The sequence below is a fragment of the Rhodnius prolixus genome, unplaced genomic scaffold (genome assembly GCF_049639745.1).
Source record: "Rhodnius prolixus isolate KJV_2025 unplaced genomic scaffold, Rpr scaffold_1, whole genome shotgun sequence".
Taxonomy (NCBI): Eukaryota; Metazoa; Arthropoda; class Insecta; order Hemiptera; family Reduviidae; genus Rhodnius; species Rhodnius prolixus.
The window spans coordinates 59,104,315-59,127,601 of record NW_027411581.1 but is presented as its reverse complement, the minus strand read 5'-3'; the positions used below and the strand labels follow the sequence as shown (position 1 = coordinate 59,127,601).

At 32.1% G+C, this 23,287-nt stretch overlaps 3 protein-coding genes and 1 long non-coding RNA gene across 6 annotated transcripts in view; 2 read left to right on the top strand and 2 right to left on the bottom strand.

Annotated features, from left to right (window-relative positions):
• Positions 1-10,558, top strand: part of LOC141449862 (uncharacterized) — a 47,655-nt gene extending 37,097 nt beyond the window's left edge. For all 3 annotated transcript variants that reach the window (XM_074119748.1, XM_074119764.1, XM_074119753.1), the window contains exons 3-7: positions 7,677-7,856; positions 8,200-8,390; positions 8,505-8,895; positions 9,045-9,378; positions 10,121-10,558. In XM_074119748.1, the coding sequence (XP_073975849.1) occupies positions 7,677-7,856; positions 8,200-8,390; positions 8,505-8,895; positions 9,045-9,378; positions 10,121-10,215 (1,191 nt within the window). In that variant the 3' untranslated portion in view covers positions 10,216-10,558. The remainder of the gene's footprint in view (positions 1-7,676; positions 7,857-8,199; positions 8,391-8,504; positions 8,896-9,044; positions 9,379-10,120) is intronic.
• Positions 10,559-11,145: 587 nt separating this feature from the next.
• Positions 11,146-15,780, bottom strand: LOC141449895 (probable protein phosphatase 2C T23F11.1). The gene is made up of 7 exons (XM_074119827.1): positions 15,640-15,780; positions 15,048-15,262; positions 14,442-14,539; positions 13,859-13,966; positions 13,237-13,462; positions 12,061-12,152; positions 11,146-11,836 (listed from the first exon to the last, which is right to left on the bottom strand). Exons 2-7 carry the CDS (start codon positions 15,232-15,234, stop codon positions 11,672-11,674), a joined length of 876 nt encoding a protein of 291 aa, XP_073975928.1. The 5' UTR covers positions 15,235-15,262; positions 15,640-15,780; the 3' UTR covers positions 11,146-11,671.
• A 1,449-nt stretch (positions 15,781-17,229) lies between these two features.
• Positions 17,230-23,287, top strand: part of LOC141449880 (esterase FE4-like) — a 13,655-nt gene continuing 7,597 nt past the window's right edge. The window contains exon 1 of the mRNA XM_074119787.1: positions 17,230-17,662. Within this exon, the coding sequence (XP_073975888.1) occupies positions 17,495-17,662 (168 nt within the window). The 5' untranslated portion in view covers positions 17,230-17,494. The remainder of the gene's footprint in view (positions 17,663-23,287) is intronic.
• LOC141449985 (uncharacterized) overlaps positions 22,308-23,287 on the bottom strand; it is a 1,539-nt gene continuing 559 nt past the window's right edge. The window contains exon 2 of the long non-coding RNA XR_012455819.1: positions 22,308-23,069. This is a non-coding gene — a long non-coding RNA (uncharacterized lncRNA). The remainder of the gene's footprint in view (positions 23,070-23,287) is intronic.

The window sequence follows — 23,287 nt, the reverse complement described above, 5'->3', positions numbered from 1 at the left end:
CCTGAGGATTTTTGGCATTCTCGCAGAGATCTCAGACTAATGAAACAATTAAACTTTATTCACCTGGCATCCCAGTACACTCAAGGCACCCGGCCTATAGTTGAAGAATATTTTTTTACACTTAGTAAACAACTCATCCATGTACTGTCTTCTTGCGTACGCTCCTAGTGGCAGTTTTAGGTAATGAGAACGCCTCATTATACAATTTCTAATAATTATCATTCTCGTAAGTTACGTTAAATTGTCTTAATGAAAAAGGGAGTTTATTTCCTTGAACCTGATCACAACATTATACCACGTGTACGTGAATCAATCAATCACCTCTTTTCTCATGTTACCCTCCATCCTTCAGGAAAGTTCCTTGTTTGAAGAGTTCTGAGAAAACGACCACATGCTTCCGTTCTGAACTTCCATTAAAGAAATATAAATAATGGTCCCCACAGCAAACTAAGGAAGCGTATGCATCACCATGGACTTGGTATCGGATAATCTGGTGGATTTTGCTGAGTGTTCGGCTCATCAGAAAAAGAATAATGCCTTCAAACTTGAAATGGAATCTGTATTCTAATTCTTAAGTAGGATCAAACAATCAGGGCTGTTAGTGGTGATGTAATGTTGGGTACCTCTTTGGGTAGCAAATGGCAAGATAGAACTTACCGGATAAACCCACATATACAGGATCAATACCTGCATACCTCTTTATTTTTATTTTTTATTTTTTTTTCTGCTTCTGTGAATCCTAAAAATTGAAAAACTACACAAAAGCTGTACTTAGTACACGCAAACCATAATAGAAAGTAATGTATTCCTCTACACTATACAGTGTTAGCCTAATTATTCTAATATTTGTCTCAGTCTTTTTAAGGGCAGTAGATACATAAAAAGTACGGCTGTAGAAGCCCGTTAGTTGTTGTTACAGCTAGACAATTTCCTGGAATGCGTAGATTGTGTTATGCACACAGTTACAGTCTTGTACATGTCACTGTACAAGTTTACTAACTGGACTATACTGACTTACTTCACAACAACTACTTTGTAGCAAGTCGTTGACCCTTAAAAAAAAAAAAGATATTCTTTTCAATGGTCTTTATTATGAAAACTAGTTTTCTTCCTTAAAGCGTTTCTTCTCCCCGGTACAGCTTGTTAGATCAACTAGCCTTTAATCATAATGCAATTTCAGAAGTTACGTAAATACTGCAGAATACTTTTTTAAAAAAAAAAAAAAAACCAGGAATAGTGAAAGTTATTAAATTTTTGTAGCGAACAGCTTATTGTTATGCACTGAACATTTGTCCAATTTGAACTGAATTCAGTTATCTAAAAAATATTAGATTAATTCGAAAATATTGCTACCTGAAATCAGAATATTGTTTATTGTGATCAAGAAAAAAATATGTAGCGTTAGTTGTAAGATTTTCACTTTTAGTTTAGACCTCGCCCCTCGTACCCAGGGCCAATTTTGGGGCCCTTGGCGCCCTTGGCGCCCTTTTTATTTCGGCAAACCAGAATTACAAATTATAGCCGTAATCTCTTCAACTAATTTACCCTGTTCTTTTAAAAATAAGAACAAATTGTTTTTCGGCAATGAGTTTAGACAGTAGCTGGAGAAATTTTTATTGTTGCTCCTCTTATCGAAGAGAAGTGGCACCTTCATCAGATGCTTCCAAAAAGTTGATGAGCTAAATATTATTGACTTTCCTAAGACAGATTCTCAAAACTTATGTCCTGAACATTTAGAATCCAGTTTAATATTAACCAGGTATTGTAATCATACAGATTTTGGATTTCTAGTTTCACCCTTAAATTTCAGCAAATCCACCAATAGCTTCAATATTTAGCATCAAACAATCTTTCTCACAGAACATTAATTTTAGGTGCATTCAATTTGTAGACCTCACAAAATATCACTTTAATGTATTATATACTTATTATGATGTACAACAACTGATTTGATAGGTAGCAAAGTGTGCTAGATCTTCAAAACGATTTTCAAGATCAGCTTTCTTGAAAGTCTTATTTTTGAAGAAAGTTCCTGGATCGTTGACAATGTTATTGTGTCTTGAAATGAGAATAAACTCATTCAGAAAATCCTCATCTTTATTGTCTCCCTTAAGAACCTAGAAATCAAATTTTGAACTTTGAAAAAGAGTAATATGTATCAACTATAAAGAAAATGTTCCATACTTCAGCCATTCCAAGATTTTTTGATTTTGTTGAAAGCCCAGCTTTTATGAGTTCAGTGCTTTCTTTGTCAAGTTCCTTTAGACTGTGTTGCTATGGTCAGTAAACTGACTCTTTTTTTTTGTTAATATTTTATGACTGCCATTATTTTAGAGAAAGTTTATTAAAACCGGAAAGAAGTGTGTAACCTCATTATTTGTTTCATTTCTTTGTGTTCACGGACCATTAAGTGCCTATTTTTCAAAATGAAGGTTTGTCTTTTTCTAGTTGTACCAGTAGGATTTTATTACTAAAGTTTGATCGTTGAATCCCAACCGATGATTAGTATACAGGGTGAACGATTTCAACTTACCATTCTTAGGAGATGATTTTATAAACCATGGTTCGGTACACAAACTCAAATTAAGTTTAATATATAATTTTAATTGAAAGTATTTCAATTTTTCATAGTTGTTTTTGATGACCATCTATTGAGAGTGGTCACATTACAATTTAAATATTTTTACTAAAAATAGTAATAATTTTCAAAATTTGAAACAATTTCATCTTGCCATATTTCAAATTCCTGTTTAAGCCATAATCTGACAAATTTCTTATAATAACAGTAATTAGGTTTCCAATGCATGTGAATTACTTACATTTCAAATGCTTTTTTTCTAATTGAACTGCATTTTTTATTCAAAATAATGTATTCATGAAAACAAAGAAGTTTAAATTAGGAAACAGTTTAAATAATTACATTTTTAATTCTAAGCTTTAAAATGATTCCATCTCTTTCAATAATTAAAAGAAAAAAAAATTAAAAACTAGAAAAAAATAGATTTTCTTTTATGGTGTAATTAAATTTGTTTTAGAACTAATTCTCAAGAACATTTTTGTGGAGTTAATTAAAGCATTAAACTAAGAAGAGCAATCTTTAGAAACTTTAAACAGATTATGATTCACTTTGACGGCCGCAAATGAGTTGATTGAAAGGAAAAGTTGAACCTGGTTCATCCTATGTAACAATCTGAGCTTCTAAATCCAATAGAAGCTTAAGTTATGTAAAAATACTTTATGGAATTGAGTTTAACTCATAATTTAGTCTGCTGTCCAATTCTTAAAAAATAAAAGACAATAAAAAACCTGATGAATGTTTCCAGTACCGAAAAGTTGAGCTGGCATAAAAGATCACTTTAGTACTTACTTCATATTCTTTGGAAATATCTTTTGAGTGTAACATCCTGATTGGTTTCAATTCCGCATTAACTTCCTCCTTTCTCATCCAAAACCGCACCCAGCTTAGTCCCTCTTCTTGTTCTTAATATTATGCCCTAATAGCTTCCTAATCTTCCTGCACTTTATCCCTGACGATCTTTTATTTAATTTCTTCCAGTATTTCGTGACACACTTTTCACGTCAGCTTCTTCAATTTTTTAGTTATAATTATCTCCTGTTAGAAAAAAAAAAAAAGTTATGTCACGATTGTCGTGATACTATTTAGAACAAGAGGTACCAATTTCCTGCTTTACTATTTAGAGTTACTAAAAGAAAAAACAAACGAAAACAATTAGGAAGTTTCATTTATCTAAAGTACAACTTTTACAGGTGAATCGCTTTTGCTCATTACTGAAAGCTTTTTGCAATAACGGTAGATTAGTCACGATTTCTTTAAAAGACCATTTAGAAGTGTAAATTTAGATTTAGGATTGAAGCGAGGGTTGTATTTACACTTATATGTTAAACATTATTTAGTCACGAGGTAGAAAGCGGTGGTTCGCCTGCAGTTTAGTGGATTTCTATTCTTGTTTATATGATCACACAGTTTGATTTTGAGTATCTAGATTTTTAGTTTTTTTTTTTTTTTTTTTTTGTTATCAATAAAACAATTCCTCACCACAAATAACATTTTTAAGTATTTTTGTTGCGATTAGAGAAACCTGAGCAATTGTTTGCATCAATTTGTTCGGTTTGTAACATCTATCGCCATTTTTTTATAACAAAACGGTTTAACTGTTTTAAAAGATAGACCTTACATTCATTAGTTGGCATTAGTAGGAGGCCAATATCTATTCTGAAGGAGAACAACAAAGTTGGCAAAAGTTCTTAAACAAGGACCGCACTTGACCATTAGTATGTGAATGTTCAGGTTAGGGCGGTGCAGACAAATAGAGCTTGTGGTCCTGGTAAGTGCAGGTCCAAACAAACGGGCAATGTCTGGCCACTAAGTGATCGGCCAGTCGACAGAACTCTCGTCCTCATTTGCAGAAGCTTTCCTGATTGATGAAACAAGACTTTTCACTTCTTTTTCCAGTGGATCCCAAGCCTCTATAATTAAAAAGCTGACTGATTTCATAATGGAAAGAGTGTCACATACTTCCTAGCTAGTTGTAGGTCCTCCATTTAGATGGAGACTGGCAAGCATCAGCCGAGATGTTCACATTAGATAGCAAGTGAGAAGAAGTTAAGAAAAAAATGTTGTTTCCGTTCCTATCTGTTAAGATCAGTCAAGCAGCCACTCTAGGATGCTTTTGATTGTCAGCTGGTAATAACTCATTCTATAAAAACCCTATTTGTGTGTTTTTATGAAGGAAGTGTAATTTTGAAGAAAATTCTCTAGCTTTTATTTAATTAATTTATCTATTACAAAACCTATCTTAGAATTTTATGTTCATAACAATTAATAAACAGTTGCTAAAAATGAAAGAAACTACTGGCTACTGAATCGTCAGACCTTCTCTGAAAGAAAATAGTTTCAAGATGGTAATACTATTCTCTGTAGAAGTAGGAAGTCATTAACGCATTTATTTAGCTAGCACTCTTGTTCATTACGAAATATTCGACTACGTAACGCTTCAATGTTCATGTAACCTTTCAAACCGGCCGGCTTCTCTCAGACGTTTCCTTGTTAAAGTAGTACAAATACTGGCTTGGTTTAATGGGTTAATTTCAGTGATGATCGTGAGCCTGTAAAGTAAATGCTGTTAAATAAGTGCCTTGTAAATGCGGTTAAGCCTCTGAGCCGGTTCAAGCAACCGGTTCTGATCCCCCAATCTCCCCACCCAAAAAAAAAGCCTTAAGGGTTCTCGCTTTCTGTATTGTACCCTTGAATAGTACACCTTTCCCGAACAAATAAACCCAGGGTTGGTAAAACGGCTACACGATCCGAAGTAAGCATCCTGTCCCTATCGAAAATTGAAGCATCAGATACTTTCTATGCAGTGGAAAAAGCCGAGCTATTTACTCAGTTCCTAAGTAATGATAAGGGGGAGACCTGAACATACTAAATGATACTATGTTCAAGAATTTTCATGCCATCCAAAAATGTTTCCGGAATGTGCCAGCAAATTATAAAAATACACTCCAGAGGATTGAAGAGAGTAACTCAAATTTTGGCAGAAGAGAGACTTCACGTCCCTCTAACATTTATTTTGGGAGGCCGTACTTATCCAGTAAAATACGTTTGCTAGTCGCTTCCGTCAGCGACACCTAATGGTAGTTGAACCTAAAGGACGCCTAAAAAAATTAGGCATTACCTATTTTTCTATATTCATTGCAAAAAAAGACATTGTGAAATCACATGTTCTTCCTCCAAAATAATCAAAGAAAGAAACATGATTTGAACACGGGCCATTTTTGTGAAGTGTTCTGTATATCGTGAAGGGTTTGTAAGTCGTCTAGCAGCGGTCGAAGGCAAACATTTAGTTTCTTTGACTTTTCTGACAAATTTTTCAAGTTTCATGTCCCTCTGAACTTGCATCCACAGTAACCATAGTCTGATACATAAAATTCTAAATTTCTTAAATAAATGATCCTTTTTTTTTAGAGTTTTATGCTGAAATTACGATTAAATGTTTATTTTATAATACCTAGATTCCTGCTTTAAAGCGAAACCATAATTACATAAACACAAATCTTAGAAGAATGTAACAATTAAGCAATTTTTGATGATGAGATAATGATTTCTTCAAGGTTGGATAAAATTAATTCGGTGAGAAATTGTGTAGGTTACTTGGACAAGAACAGATATGATACAGCATTAATTGTGATGGAAGTAGCACATTTAATTATTTTCTAATTAGTATATTATTTCTTCAGGTTTAGACAAGAAACTTTGTGAGTTTAATTACTAAAAACAGTTTTTTTTTGCTTTGTTTCCGGTCTTATTTTTCAATTATTTTTCCACAATAAACTTCTACCTTCATTCTGTCTGTTCAGCAAGGGGTCAACTCTTTATGACCAGGTAGAGTTTGGAATATATTGTCCATTAAACGTTTAACTTACTCAAAACTTATTATTCCATTAAAAGAAAAAATGACTTATTTTGACTTTTTAATTATAACTACAAAAGATGGCCATAAAAACCGAAAGTATAGATATATTTATAATATTCCTATACATTATATTATAATGTACGAAAGAATGAAAACTCAGAAAAAAAGGAATTTTTGTGGAGGTTTTTAATCAACTTTCTAATTAATCTGAATAAGTTATTATTTAATATTCATCTGTAATAAGTGACGTGAAAATGTTAATAAAAAAAGAACCGATGTACATAAATACAGTAAAAAGCAGTTGATACACTTAAGAATTAAACAAAATACTCCGAGTAAAATATACAGTGAATGGACTTGCAGCTGGTTATTAAATGAATGTATTTTTTTATTGAACTTGTGATTTCTGTAAATCAAAAGATAATGTGTACTTGAAGTAGTAAATAAATACATTAAAGATCAAAATCGAAGGCAATAGAAGCTTAAAAAGTAGAGAAAGTTAATGTGGAATAAAAAGATGGTGGCTACCTTTTAAAGAAAGAGTTCAGGTCCACTTGTACTATTTCTAAAACGTTCTCAGATAGCTAATCTCTATTTCTATGTTAACTTTTTCTTTTAAAAAAAATATAAAAATGGCTTTGCGTTCTATACAATATTATTTATTACATCACAATTTTTTTGTTTACCTCTGCTGATCTGTTTCTTTCTTAGGGATGTTGGAGGAGTATACATTCTGGTGACAGATTTTCTTTTTTAAAATTGTTTTACAAGCAATATATACTGTAGGTTTTCAAACTTGAATGATAATTTTTCTTTTGAGAGGAATTTTCCAACGATTTTTTTAGATGGTTAAAGATTAAACTGTGTCCAAGTGTTAAGGAAATCATTTATCCGAAAATAATATTTTTTTTTTATCGCACTCTCTTCAATTGTCATACTTCACACAGAAAATTTTAGAACTATAAATAATTTAACGGTATTTTTAACGATTTTGATTAATTATACTGGGAAGTCAGTTGCAATTGCTTGGAAAATGGTATTTGCCATGAAGTAAAATACGGACAATAATTAAAAGGCAAATAATAGAAACTCAGTTGTAATTTTTCAGAAGGGCATAATTTTTTCTTTAGTATACTAAAGATATAACTTACAGACATAAACTCCCCTTCTTTTGGGAGAAAACTAATTGATTCATTTAAAAACTGCTTCTAACAATTTTCTTTTCTCTTTTATAAATTTCAGGAAGGTGGTGAAGATAGGCCATCCTACCAACATCTTGTAGATCCCCTAGACTCTGAAGAAACTGCAGATAATAAGAGGGAAAGTGTTCTGCCTCCAGCTAGTGAGCATCAAGAACAACTTCAAGAACAACCTATACAACTGAAATTGCCACTTCAATTGGACTTTGATGAACTGGCTGGTGTAAGTATAAAAGTTAGAAGTTAGATAGTACTTCTTTAAAGAATGCAAAGAACTAGGAAGTGATGATATTTTCTAAACATTCAAGTGAAAGATGCTTAAATGACTATTTGTAAATAGAATTTTTTAGATAGATCGAGAACTTTCAAGCTATTAAATTGCAGTTAAATTTGCATTTCAAATTGGTTGAGGCAGCAAAACTTTTTATCGCTGTATAGTGTAGAATATTTCATCCCTTTTTTCCCTAACTGCATTTACAATATAGTTTACCGTAATTACAATGTTAAAATTATATTGTCTTCTTATATTAATCAAATTAAGCTAATTGTTTCATTTAATGTTCCAGAATTTAATTGAAAAGAACCAGAGATCTAGGATGAATTGTGTAGTAGAAAAGAGAAGAGCTGAAGAGGTGATGGACCATCAACCAAAAACAGTTAAATTACCATTTGGATTTAATGTCACCACTGACCCTAGATATGAACATGTTACCGGTGAGAGGATGGCCATATTTTGTGAATCTGGCAACGACCAAAGGTACGTTTTTGGTATAACCTTTATGAAAGGATCTAATTGAAATACTTATTTGTACTTAGTTTTCACTTTTTTGTTCGTTTGGAATCTATTTATTTTTATTTTTTCATTTTAAAGACATGTGCCTATGGAGCCTCAGCAGCCTATGATGGTCCCCATTGCTGTGCATCAAATTCAAGTACCAGTGCAAGTACCACAAAACTCAATGCCTCACCATCCTAACGCTTTTCCATTCCATCAAGCTAATGGTCTTCCATTCCAGCATGCCAATGTCATTCCATTTCCCCACCATCCTAATGCTATTCCCATACAACATCCAAATGCTATTCCACATCATGGAATGCCAATCCATCCAATGCACCAACCTCAGCAGCAGCAGCAGCAGCAGCAACAACAACAACATCCACATTTTCCTCCTCAGTTCCTAACCCATATGCAACAAAAAGTACACTTCCAGCCACCTCAACAACATAACCAGAGAGCACAACAAATGATCCCTGAAGAGCAGGTGAGTTTGGGTTTATTTAAAATCATTAATTTCATTTATTAAAAAAAGATAAATAAATAAATAAAAAATCACACAATAAGCAATCTTAATTTATGTTCCTTCAAACTATTTCAAATTTCAAATTTATATATTTTTTTTTCTCCAACAAGGTGATCATCCAAGAAGAGCTCATCAGTCCTCTTTTCCAAGACTTTCAAGACAACAACATGGTATTAGAAACCCGTGATAGAGTTCCCGAAGACCATGTCATGCTGCCAGAGGGTAGAGTACTTATGGCTGAAGGTCGAGCTATGCGACATCCACAACAGCCTATTGTCATAGCTAAAGAGCTGGTACATGAAGTAGCTCCAGATGTACCATCGGATACAGTAAAACCACCTCCACCTCCACAGTTCCATCGTCTTCCCATTCATGTGTCCATAGAAACGAAAGAACAACACGTTGCCCGACAAGCTCAACAGGAAGCACAGCCAAGACCACACTGTAAGTAGACGTTTCTTGTAGGAGAGGTTGTACCATCAATAGCAGCGCATTCTGCTTGTCTGATGCAATTATTGGATATGGGTATAAAAGATCGATGACTCCTGGAGCGATAGATGAAATCATTGGAATCATTTAATTGATACGTCTTTTGGAGTACTGAGTGGCAGGAAGTTTATAAGTGAGGGAAATATTTGCGCTTCAGTCAAGCCCTTGTTAGACCTATAAATTAGTGGGAGAATGTAGATGAAGAACTTAATGAGCTTGCTCAGAGAAGTATGGTGAAGTTTTTCTGAGAACAGAATGGAAAGCAGGGCGAGGGGTGGATGTAGTTAGCTTTGCTTGCGTAGGTTTTTCTGCCGTTCGACAGGAGTGATAGATTTTATATTCTCTGAACAACTAAACCCGTTGGTCCCAAAAGTCCTCTGAAAAATGTGTAGAAACCCTGCCGTATACTTAGCGGTCTACCACCTTACTCCTCCTTTTATCTGAATGTCCTGGTACCCAGGCAAAAAAAAAAAACCTTATTCTGGCTACTGTTCTCGTCAGGATTTCTAATAAATCCCATCCTGCTTTGAGCAGGCTTAATGAAAGTCTTAAGTCCAAGAAAATTATCTGAATTATGCCCCAACTTCCAGGGGAAGTATAAGTTCAATAAAGAGCAGTTCCCTCGATAATAATAATTGTTGTAATAAATACCACTTATAATTAGTTAGTAAATAAACTATTTCTATTGAAATTTCAGTTGTCCAGCCAAGATCAGTGCGTAGCGTTGACTCAGTATTCGACCACCATCGTGACAAGAGGGTAAGAAGATGTGCCTGTGATTGTGCCTGTTAAATAAAATTCAATTTGTACCAACTTCATCATCTTTAAGCATTTTTAATAATAATATAATTCCCTAAAAAAACAATATTTTGTAAATAATGTGTAACCTTACTATTGATTTTTAATTTAAAACTGTCGATGAGTTGTAATATTTTCTTCGTTTTCTTAAAACTGTTGGAAGAATAACATGCTGTTTAGATTGTAAAGAAACAAATAACCAGCAACAAAAAATTAAATACAGTAAGACTTTTTTATCAAGATAAATTGTAGATAGGAATCGAAAGTTCTCTTTCTTTTTTTGTAATTTTAGGTTTTATTTTTAAAATTAAATAAATGTAAAAAGTTTGTGTTCTAATTTTCTACTAACAAAATTCACTTTACCAAAAACTCAAATAATTATCCGAAATACAGGTAAAAATCTTCACTAAAATCAAATAATACTTGTCATATGCTCTGCGTGCCATAAATCCTGTGAATTTTATTAATTTTGGTTAAAATTAGTACATTTTTTCATTTTGCTGAAACTATTCTTCTCTCGACGTTCAAATTACTTGATCATTTTCTCTAAAACTTTAACTGTAATCTTTTTTGCAGTCAAAGTATATGAAAACGTCGACGTTCAGGCCGTCACTGGAAATATACTCTAGGGACCATCAGTCTACATAACTTATGGTACCAAATTCACTTTATGATAGCATAAGTGACTTAATTTCGTCTTAATCTGTCCTGCAACTAATTATTTATATTTTTGCTTTTTCATACTCCTTGTTTTGTTTTCATTATCAATTCTTAGAGAAGTCAATTTGTTAATTATCTTGACATTACTCCGAGCAACAAAGTGACTCCCTAACACTAAGTGACATGACACTAACGTTTTTTTCTTTTTATTCTAAACCAAAGGATTGGTATCAGCAAGGACTCCACAACTAACTAAAAGGAGGCTTGTTTATAATAAATATTATATTAAACTCTATTTAATGATTCGCAACCAACATTACATAATACTTCAGTTTTGAGGTGAATTTTTTGACTGATTTTTGTTTAAGTAACAAATATCACGACTTAAAAGAAAAGACTTAGTAAGATAACATTTTTATTTAACTATTTTGTAGTAAATTGTGTAACTCTAAAACAAGGTAACTTCTAAGTGCAACAATGGAAATTTAAAGGACTACACTTCTATATACAATGGTATGCTTATGTTATTTACAGCATAGGAACAACTTTTATTAACACCCTCTAAATATAATAAACCCGTATTTCAAGAAAATTTGTTTAATCTGGTATAAAATTTAAATACTTTTTATTTTAAATTACTACGTACTTAACAACGAAAAAATACTTTTCTATAAAATCTACATCAGCGGTGGTGTTTTAAAATATTGCAATAAATTATTGTTTTCATTCTATTGTCTATTAGCAAATAATTGTACTACAAATGGATCAAAATCCTTTTTTTCCCCCTGTTTTACGACTTATTGTGTAAAAATGTAATCAATACTGCAGTCATATTGTCACAACCAATTCCGCTTGCCTGATTCGTTGATGATAAACATTCGTTCATAAGTTCTTCACAAATTACATCCGGTTCCGTTCCAGCTAACAGATGTTCGCGAACAAAGTGGACAGCTTCCTGAAAATAGAATATAACAATAATTAATTAAATAAATTTGAAGGATTATTAAGTTATGCTGTCAAAATTAGACTTCTTGATCCTTGCAAAATAATTTAAAAGAAATTATACAATATATATTTTAGATAATCATAACCAGCTCTATCAAATTATTACGAATTTCAGCTCTTGCTAAGGAGGAAAATACAAAATAAATTTGAGAAAATGATTAAAGACAGACTAACTTCATTTGAAAGTACGTCCCAAATGCCATCGCACGCAAGTAGAATGAATTCCCATTTGTCTGTTATCTTGTTAACCGCAACCTCTGGAAAAGCTGTAGGGCAAATAGAACATGCACATAAATACTGAATAATGAAATAAAATTGGGTTTTGCATGTTTTCACAGTTGATAAAAAGTAAAATAAATGTAAGGAGTACCTGTATACAATAATTTGGTTCGATTTAGGTACACGTACTTAATTCTATATTTAATACATAAATATTCCTAGGAGCTTCTTACAGCTCACTGTCCGGTGATGGACAGTGTTGTCTGTAACGAGAGAACACTGTCCGGAGGCCGGCAGTGAACTGGAAAAAGCTCCGGGCGCTAATAACCTCAGATGTTGATGCGCCCAAAAAAAAAAAAAAAAAAATACATAAATATTGCTTTTTAGGGGTATTTAGAGTGAGAAATGGAAATTACAAATGATGTGTAAACCTTTTTTACCTTCAGCTTGAGAAGAATATTATAAGTTGATATATTTTAATGTTTTGTACCTCCAGGAAATGAAAAGATCATAGGTGGTTATTTCGCGGCAGTGGGAGATGATGTTTCTAAGAGTAGAGACGAAGAGAGGGACACAGTTTCTTATTGTTTTGGACGATTTTGGATGTGAGGGTGTACGGTTGAGGAACATCTTTAGAGGAGATGTTTAAGAGTCTGTTGTATGAACAATGAATTTGCTTTTATTGTTTTATTGTAAGAAAATTTATAGTACCATTGGCCAGGCTTCAGGAGCAGAAAGCGTGATCGGTTCGGTGATGATATGTAAACGAGAAGTTAGTTTTATTTAATCATCTTTGCAACGCGAAAGAAAAACAGGAAACTATACTGGGTTTCTTTTTTCAATAGCTTGATGATTGAATGCATCGATCAAATTTCAGGTGGGCCAGAATTTTCTTCAAGCTAGTGCACGTAGGGGTTTGCGGACACAGTTGATGGTAGCAAGTATTTAGGATTAGTGAACCCACAGGCAAACTGTAGCTCATCATTTCACACACTCTTTAAACATTTAGTCACTTTACTCATGATTGATGTTTACAGTTCTTGAAAAAACACTGATACTAACAGTTAATTTAAGACAGAATGTATTGGGCTTTATAACCATACCAAAATCTATATCTAATCTAACACTCACGGGAAATAATTTGTTCTTGTTGTGTTCTGTTGATGTTCTGCTTGAAAGCATAGTCGCCGAGTGCTCGGGAAAGCGCAAGACTGCCATTTACTCGATTATGTTCAATAAAACCACCCGCATGTTTAATTCTTTGGCTTTCTTCATTCTTATTTGGTTTATGATCATATGAAAGAGGGACAACGGTCCCGTCAACACACGCAATCGCACGTGAATCTCCCGCATTTCCCTGTAAATAAAAAAAATGCTTTAAAAAAAGGAAGAAATTAATAACAATAAGCAATTTTATTCTAAATTGAAGTTTGTCTTTACTACTAATGAGTTAATTAACTTAATATCTCTTAATATGTTGGATTTGTTTCTTTAAAAATATCCACCTGTTAAAAATACTATTTATCAAAAAATAAACAAACAATCTATAGAAAAGAGAGAGAAATAAAAATGAATTTGCAGGAGATATCTAAATGAGAGAATTGTGTCAAATCAGTTGAAACAAAAAGATCAAATTTTAATACCATCATCAAATGAACTTACAATCATTCTTATCAAAATTAATGGTAACAAATTAACTTAAATTGTAAGATGCTAGATACTTTGACTTTACTTTGCCAATAAGTTCACTTACGCAATAGACTACTCCTTCACGTATTAATACAATAACCGCTGTAGTGCCGGACATATCATTACGTAGCTGTTTATCTTCCTTCATTTCATTGTCCAAATCCAGGAAGCCCTGCCAAAATAATTCTTTTCTGTTATTAATGAATTAATTAAAATTCCTGAGTGACAATGGCCTAGAATTAGAAATGCCTTTTTTTAAAAAAAAGCTTTAAAAAGCACTTTTTTCTGGACCAAAATTTGCTACTAAACCTTTCAACTATTTACCTTCTTACTTTGAAATCATTTGACGGAATTTTTGATAGAAGGACTTCCTCTTACTGTAAGATACTCTTACTCGATGGTAAGATATGGAAACATTAATAAACAAGGTACAACTTCGCATCAGCAGATAAGCTTGAATACTGGTCAAAAGCATTCTTTACAAATTATTTAAGTGAGGAATATTTTTAGTTGCACATATTCCGTTTATTTTTTAAAGTAAAAGCAACAGTTTTTCTTCTCTAAAAGGATACTTTTTACTGCCTAAAATATTATATGTTTCTGTTTTGCAATTTATTATACATATTTTTTCAATCTACTCAACATACCAATTCGATAGCGGTTTTAATGTCTCCAGATCGATAGCACTCTTGTCGAGTAATATATTTATGAAGGTGTCTTCCTGCGAAGCTGGATATTCTAGATCCTAAAAGAAAAAAAATCACTTAAATCTGTATTTAAAATGTATCAATCATCACAGTGAACACATGGTTGGTTCTGAATGCTGGACTTTACAACATAATTTTCACCCGCATAGCACGCTTTTCCTTTCGTTTTGGCCAGATTCAGATTTTAATTCATCTTCACTGATTGCTCGTCAGGGTTGTGCAGAGTAATTGACTTCCACTCATTACGTTTATAAGTTACTTTGACACATGCTATCAGATAATTACCAATAGTGTGATAACAAAGCTTCATAAGCTTTACAAGGGTAACATAAAGGACCCTAAGTGCCAATATTTCAAAAATTCTTAAAACTGAAGAATTGCAGATGGATGATTTAATTCAAGTAGCCCGCTCATCCTTCTACAATGTTTCAACTGTCTCTGGGACCATATCATTGCTTTCATTAAAAATACAGAATTACTTAATCATGTGCAACATTTCGTGCTTATTAAACGAAGCAGATATTATAAGTAATTAACACATTTTACCTCCATGACCATCAAAGACTCCAAAGAAAGACGCCTCAGGGTCATCAGGAAGAGAAAGAAGAACGATATGGGAATCTTCCATATACATTCTCCAACCCTGCATGGAACTAGCTCCTGCAATGAGACTGTCATTTTTGCAAAATGTAGTCTCCTTTGACGTAACTGGTTCTGATAGCGTCTGACCCATTCAAATTTTCAGAACTCCTTAGCAAGAGCTGAAATTTGTAATAATTTGATAAAACTGGCTACAAATGATTATCTAAAAGAAAAGAAGTATTATTAAAAGAGTTATTACAATTTCTTTCTAATTATTTTGCAGGACTTTGTAAGCTGGGAACAAACCTAATTATAGTGCGATATTTCACTAAGACTTGAATCGACAACCCTTTAAACTGGTGTGAAAATAAATGTACTCAAAATTGAGAAGTATTGAAGTGACAATCTTTACTAGAAGCATGATCCTTTTTCACAATACTCAACACTGAAAGTGTTGGGAATAATTTTACTATTTAAAGAAAAGTATTAAAATGAATTTGTTTGTGAATAATTATTCGGGCCATCTAACAAGAAAGAATAACAAGATATGACTTACCAAATAATGTCGACCCATCAAACTTCTTTAAATAACACCGCAGATAAACTTTCTGCAAGTTGAAGATTTAAATATAGCTTTTACTGTTCATTGTAATTACAATTCGTAAAATGTAATGCAGACATCAGATTAACGTATCTTTTCTTTAGAAACCAAGATTTTAATATAGATAACACATAGTGGAAATGGTACTTTACACTTATAATGTAAGAGACAATCTTTAAATCCTGATCACATTTATTATAAACGACAGTATTACCTTCCCTGCTGGTTTCAATCGATACATAGTTTACTTCATGATTATCTCATATCATCAACCTCTGTCAGGTGCAATCAATCATTAGCAACCTCCATCTTAAAATCTACAAATATTCAATGAATATTGAATGATAACATATACATATGTAGCATTTACAATTACAAAATATAACGATTGTAAGCCATATTTTTAAGGATTTATTGAATGAAAAAATTACTGGCCGACTTAAAAGCAAGTAAATTAAGTCCCACTTTCAGTTTTGTTTAAGATATTGTAATTTCTTTTTGAAGAGGCTAGTCTTAGTTCATTAATCCCCATTTTTCAGCAGCTTACAAGGTTTATATTCTCCTAACTGAAGAGTGCACAATGCGAGTAACGAATGGACGTTGGACATTTAATATAACTACTATACTTCCCTCAAGCATACACGGAATCACCCTTTGAGAAAAACTTACCCGTGTCAAATTCGTTCTTGTAGTATGTATTGTAAACGTACATTCTCCTAATAGCTCCTTAAGCTTGGGCTATGGTTTTAATTGAAATTCTACTGTACTCATCCTGCATTTAATTTAATGTTTTCACCTGTAATTTTATTTCTTTTCCAGTTTTGTTGGATTTTATTCCAAGCTTATTTGGAACCGCTATCTATGCCTCAAAGTGGGTAGGCATCTTCAATCCCTCACTTAATCTTGGAGTCAAATGCTGGATGTTGAAACTTGATATTCCTGCACTTTCCAGAGGATGTAATGGAATAGAGATTTTGTATGCTCAATTTTCAAAAAAAGAAACTAGTTTGCACGACATTTACTGAGGAATCGCTCTTCTTGTTCTGAATACACATAATTGGTACACTTAGACTACATACTATTTATATATATTTCATTTAAAATATTTCCTGTCTTTTGCTGTTGTGATTACTCCACCAGGTCTCAAATTTACTTCGAATATTGGACTTAAAGACAGATTTAATCAAAACCCCAGACACTCCTTCGAAGGTTCCGGGCCTATGAAAGGTTCATTGGACTTTTTGAACTTTGTTCGAGTCCGTTCGTTCGCCTTTCCTTTGCCGAGGCAATATAAGATTGGTTTTACCGACATCAGAACACAATACATAGACACTGGAGCTATCCAACTGATTCCGTAAAAGCGAATGAAGAAGAAAATTAGGAATTTTTTAGTTTTTTATTTACTAGGATTATTAAAGAATACCTCACAATAGTTGCAATTAAACAAAAAAAAAGAAAAGTGAATTCATTTCTTTATTTTAATGGTGAATTCTTTAAGATGAAAAGCGTCTAAACAATGTTTTTAAGATTTTTTTTGGACGAGTCAGTGCAGGATTATTTAAAGAAGATAACTTTAAAATTATTTGACAAACTTGGGAACTAATTTATTTTTAAAGTTAAAGAAGAAGAAGAAATTAATAAAGGATCTTATATACATATATTTTATTTTACTGAAGGTCTTTGGAATGTTCGCTTCCCCACTACTTCGTAGTGAATGGCTGGAGCTTGATAAACTAGCCGGCAGAATCAAATGCTAACATTGTATCCATTTCGTTCGACTTAATCTTCGGTAGTGTAAAAACTGTTTAAAATGAATCTACTTTGTCTTATACTGTTCACCAGATGTGGAGATTATGTAGCCAACACAACCGAGGGGCGTTTAAGTGGATACCACATGAAAAGTAGAAATAATCGTAGTTTTATTGCTTTCAGTGGTATACCCTACGCCAAACCACCAGTGGGAAATCTCAGATTTCAGGTGATTTTTTTTTTCTTTTTAAATTTATATTTCATTTTTAAATTCTTCTTGTGTCACTTGCGGAAAGAACGTAAGAGAAATTCTTAATGATTTTTCGCACCTCTGCTTCTTATCTCTGATTCGGGATTTTTCTAATTACTACTTCTTTAGTTTGATAAATATTAAAACAACAAAAGTAAAGAGCACTTACTAGATTTAAAGGAAGTTGTAAGGTAGTTTTGGAAAAAATTACTCGGAAATAAACTATTTATGACCGAAATTATATTAACCGAATATCGAATGCTTGCGACGGATCCGGTTATAAGCCTCAAGCGGATTTCAACTCTGGTCTTTCTGCCATTTTTCCATTTTGTCATTTTTTTCCTTTTTGAAATGTAAAAAATGGTTATAGTGGTTTTAAAAAATCTAAAAAGGCAGGAAGTCGGTTCAGTAAAGTAAAGTTGATTGAACGTATGTGACTACAACCGATTCGCGATTTTGATCTAAACGAATTTGAATGTTCTGAGACTTCCCTTTTGTACGAATTAAGCTGCTTCTTTGCATTTTAAAGGTATTGAACTGTAGGTGAACGTTTCATACAGACTGCCTTGCTTTAACTGGAGTGATGGTATTCTAATTAAAGAACCGATAAATTAAAATTATTATAATTCTGTTAAAAAAAAGTCTGGTTCAATGGCGTATAACTGAATAAGTTGCATCAGACTAAGCTAAAAAGGAATAGTAATCAAGAATAATATGAGCACTTCCAACTATAGTTAATTATATTATGTATAATTCAATCAGAAATTAAAAATTAAAATGGAGAAGAAAAAAAAAAGAAAAATGAACATCTATAATATAAGGCACATGGCGAATTTCCTGATGAATTCGAACATTTGGCGAAGATATAATAATTTAAACATAACTTCAATAAAATGTTTAAATCGTTTTTAACTTATTTGTTTTGTTTTCCAGGTTAATCACAACAAAGTTGTATCCTGTGTGCCCATTATTCATACTTGCCGGCCTTCTCAATCGCCTTCACTTAGTTCTCTACCCGGGGCGGGTGTTGGTCTAGTGGACAAGAGCGTGGCTTTGTGTGTGAGAGGTCCCCAGTTCGAATCCCGCTTATGACTACTTTTTATTTGTTTGAAGAAAATTGTTTTATAGTAAAGTATGAGCTTCCGGCCCCGTCCAGGTCACACCTAATTGGTAGTTGGACGTTAAGGCCCGCCTGAAAAAAAGAGGCGATTACTTTACTTTAGCTCTCTACCTCGCTTCTCTTCATTCACATCCTCCATTAATGTTCTTTTTAGGCGACCACTTTTTCTGCGTCCCTCTAGAACGTAATCCAGTAGGATATTTGACCATCTGGTCGTATCCATCCTTTTAACGTAGCCAAACTTCTTTAGACGCATGGTGCTTATGATGTGCAGGATATTTAGCATTACGTCAGACCTCATAGAATTACAAAGCCCAGACAACTTCTTCGCCAGAAGTTCATTTTCAAAGCTAACAATCGTTTCTGTTCCTTTGGATGAGTTCAAAATATTGCTGCCGAATGTAGATTAACTATTCATTCATAAGGAGCGTGATGGATTTTGCCCTGCGACTTAGTTACTGAATTTATTAAATATGAAATACTCAAATCCTGATGAAGAGTGTAACTTGAAAGATAGAGTAACTAATTGCTAAAGTTAATAGCATAGAATGAACTGTAATGTAATGTCCTACGGTTTTTGAATAGCATGTTTCTTTCTTCGTTTGTTTTTTTAATTGGAGCTTCCAAAAATATATAAGTTAGGCCCTTATGTTTCTAGGAAGATTGTTAAAATGGTATTGAAAGAAGAATATTCGTAATTTAACGTTTAAACAAAATAAGTGTTAAAACTATTATTATCACGACTTTGTGTTACCTATACGATCTACAACATTTCTTGGTATTCAATTGTCTAAATGGTGAAAATGCATTGCACAAAATTTGCCATTCATTCCTTGTAAATAGTAATTTGTAAAATTTATATTTTTCTTGTAACTTTCAAGGTAGAGAAATAACCACACCCTTTACCATCTAAGTACCTATCTCTATCTTGAGTTATTCTTGTAAGGGGTGACTTCGAGTGACCACCTTTAAACCAATCGCTCGGTATTTTCCTATCAGACAATTATTTACCTAACGGCTTCCAATTTGACCTCCATCAAACGTTTGATTTTCTCCTTGAGGATGCCAGTTGTTAGAATTTTATTTTTAATATTTATTTATTTATTTCGAGAATGAATGTGCGGTTATGTTAACAAAACCACTTTACTGATCTACTTTAAATTATGTACAATGAATGAAAAGATCTCCACGAACTTTTCCTGAAAAGTGTTCACATCTTGTCCTTTAAAAGATTTACTTTTCTATTTAGAATATACTTACTAAAATAATTTTGAATTTAAGATAAAAAACAAAATAATACTAATATAAGGATCATGATAATTTAACTTCTCTCTTAATATCGCATCACGTAAAAAAATCAAGTTTACACTTAGAAAATTAAAAAGATCAAAAAACCTAATATGCCCTAATAATCTGGATATAGATTAATAAATTGTATTTTAGACATATTTCAATTAAAGAGCAAATAAAAAAGTTGCTTTAAAATAAATATGAGGTTCACAAATGATATGATCAATAAGTGCATTTTTTATGTAAGCAATCACTTACCTAAACGTTTAAAAGTCATGTGAGGACATCTAGATATTACATCAGCGTAAAACTTCAGGAATACACATTGTAATTGTTTATTATTCTAATAATGAAATTTCTGACTATTATTCAATGCCACAGTTCGTGGCATTGTGAGTTTGTCACTTCCTTCATTTACCTTTGTTATCTTTAAAGGAAAGTTGATTATTATTTTAATGTAGAAGTAAATTTTAATTATTGTTTGTAATCTAAGAATGTGATAAACATTTTAAACGATTAATGAATACTGAAAAAAAAAGTCACAAATATTCACTACAGCAACTCTAGCTCTAGTCCAAGTTCCAATTTATATATTTATTCAATATTAAACTAACTTAATATTTGCAAACTTTTATAGAAATAAATCAAAATTGAAAAGTTGAGAAGTTGTGAAGCGTAATTGGGACCTGAGGAGATGCTGTTTTAGAATAATACCAATTGGAATGCATCAATTCCTTAGCTTGATCGAAACTAAGACCATAGTAGTCAACGCGTAAAAAGAAGCAAATAAAATGAAATGTCTGATAAGAAAGAACACTCTCATTGAAACTCCCCAAAAAATACTCGTTTTCTCTTCGCGATTTTACAGAAAATTTAAAACAACTACGAAAAATTGTTCCTGCCGATTTTAAGTTTAAATTTTTTTTCTATGAAATCAGTCTGCTCTGGCTAGATTTTTCTCTTGAGTGTACAAACATCAATAACTCGGAGTAAATATCAAAAAAATGAGATTTTCCGTTTGAACAACAAAAAGTAATTAGACAATATGAAACGCAATTAAGATAATCTAGTATAAATGCTCAATTATTTTCTTCAATGCTCAGTAATGCTTGTAAATTAAGGAAGAATACAAATAAAAAAAATTAAGATTAATTCAAAGCTCTAACCCATTGAAATAAAATCAATCATTTACAACATTTAATCATGATCACAATGGATTATTAATCTCCTATCAAGACTTGAATAGCAAAAGACCTTTTTCCTTTTGCAAATATCATTAGTTTCACTAAATAATTCATGACAGTCAATTTTAAAACTAACAATGAAATAATTGTAGGAAAATTATAACTGACTATAAAAGATTAAAATAAAATCTACTGATTGAATATTTTGACACAAAATGATTTTTTTTTGGTCACTAATGACACACAAAATGATGTAATCTCAATGGATAAGGTCAAAGTAATGTCAGTGATGGTTGCGTGCTTGCAAAATATGATTTTTTGAATAAAAGAAGATAAAGAAACGTGAATACTTACGCGAATTTCTCTTAACGCATTTACGTTAATAATAATAACGCAGTTACAGTTTACACTTAAGCACCATAGTCTTCCTTAACGCACCATTCTACGTTTATAATCAGATTGTTCACAATGAACTAAAAATACCATTTTCCCTTAACCTAGCCCGATCCTCTTACATCAAATTTCATTCTTAACTGTCCTAATTTTGGGGAAAAATTTTCTAATTTTATATTATTTTTCTAATCCTTAGGTTATCCATGGGTTTTTCTTTATGATTGTGTAAGTTTTACCAATCTCCAGTTAATAACTCTGGAAAAATACTTAATGATTTTTGGTCCTGATCTAAATTGAAATTATGTGTTGAAAATTTAGCTCTTTGGGAATTTCATTAGTTAAACTAATCCAGAAGATCTTTTTATTCAGTCACAGACAAATGATTTTTTAATTTAGGTATGGTAAAAAATGAGTCATTGAGGTTTCTAGGTTTCAATCTTCCATATTATTAATGTAATGATATGCAAATAAACTTGTTTTGTTTGACTGGTACATTTGTGCCTAAATTATTTTTCTTGTTGCAACTTGGTTTCTAAGTACATGTATAGCACATTATTATATAACGCCATATTAAATCGATTGAACAAATTAACGTACAAGTTTTATTTATTAAAATGATCTCCTTCAGGGTCTTCCAACTATTTAGTAGAATTAAATTTTATGACCTTATAAGAGGTAATTTAAATATTTAAAATATAATTGCTCTCCAAACAATAGAATAATTGCTAAATATTTACAGAGGATCACACTCCTCTAAATTGAAGAGCACATTTAAATAAATATTTGAAATGATACTGAAATAAATAAAAAATATTACCTCTATTTTTGGTAAATTGATCATACAATAAACTTAATAATTTACATTAAAAAGAAAAAAAAATACAACAAAAAGCAATCTTATGTGAATACCAACTCTGTTTTCTCTCACCACTGTTCCCAAGATTCTAACTCACATCCTTGAGTGAATTATCCTCCAATTCATAACATTTGAGTGTTATTCTTTTCTTACCACATCTATGCACTTGTGTAACCGTAAATTACAAATAAATGTTATCTACCAGAGTATCCTAACCCTCCCTCGAAAACTGCCCATAAACGAAGTTTTCTTAAAAAAAAAAAAAAGATTGAAGCAATTTGTTATAAATCTTTGTTCAGCAACGAGTTTTACAGAAATTTAAATTTGAAATTCAGAAGTACTTTCAGTTAAGAAATTTTTGTAAACTCGATTTTTGTTACTTATTTAACATTTAACGTCTTTTAAATAGTATACGTTAGCTAGGACCGTTTTTCATATTTCTCTCTAAGAAGAAGCTCGATTGATCATGATTATACGCTTGGTCGTCACTAATCTCCATGAGCCGTGAGTGCAATTTTAAACATAGACCATGCAGTTTAGGACCTGCAACAAAATAATTTTTGTTTTTTAATCATAATAAAAATGAAAATAAATAGTGTTGATCAATAGTACGCAATAACTACAGAAAAAAAAGGCTGAAATAGTGATAATTTTAATGAACCAATTGTATTGATGAAATGCAATATAAAGAAGTAAAAACTACATCTCTTGATTAAATTCTGTATGCTTTGCTGAGCTAACCAGGACGAACAGCACATTGT

Coding starts and splice junctions, on each gene's coding strand:
- LOC141449895 (XM_074119827.1), bottom strand. CDS start 15,234: ATGGGTCAGACGCTATCAGAACCAGTTACGTCAAAGGAGACTACATTT. Junction 14,540..15,047: donor AGTCTTTGATGGTCATGGAG/GTAAAATGTGTT, acceptor TTTTTCTTTTAG/GATCTAGAATATCCAGCTTC. Junction 12,153..13,236: donor ACAAGAACAAATTATTTCCC/GTGAGTGTTAGA, acceptor TTTGCCCTACAG/CTTTTCCAGAGGTTGCGGTT.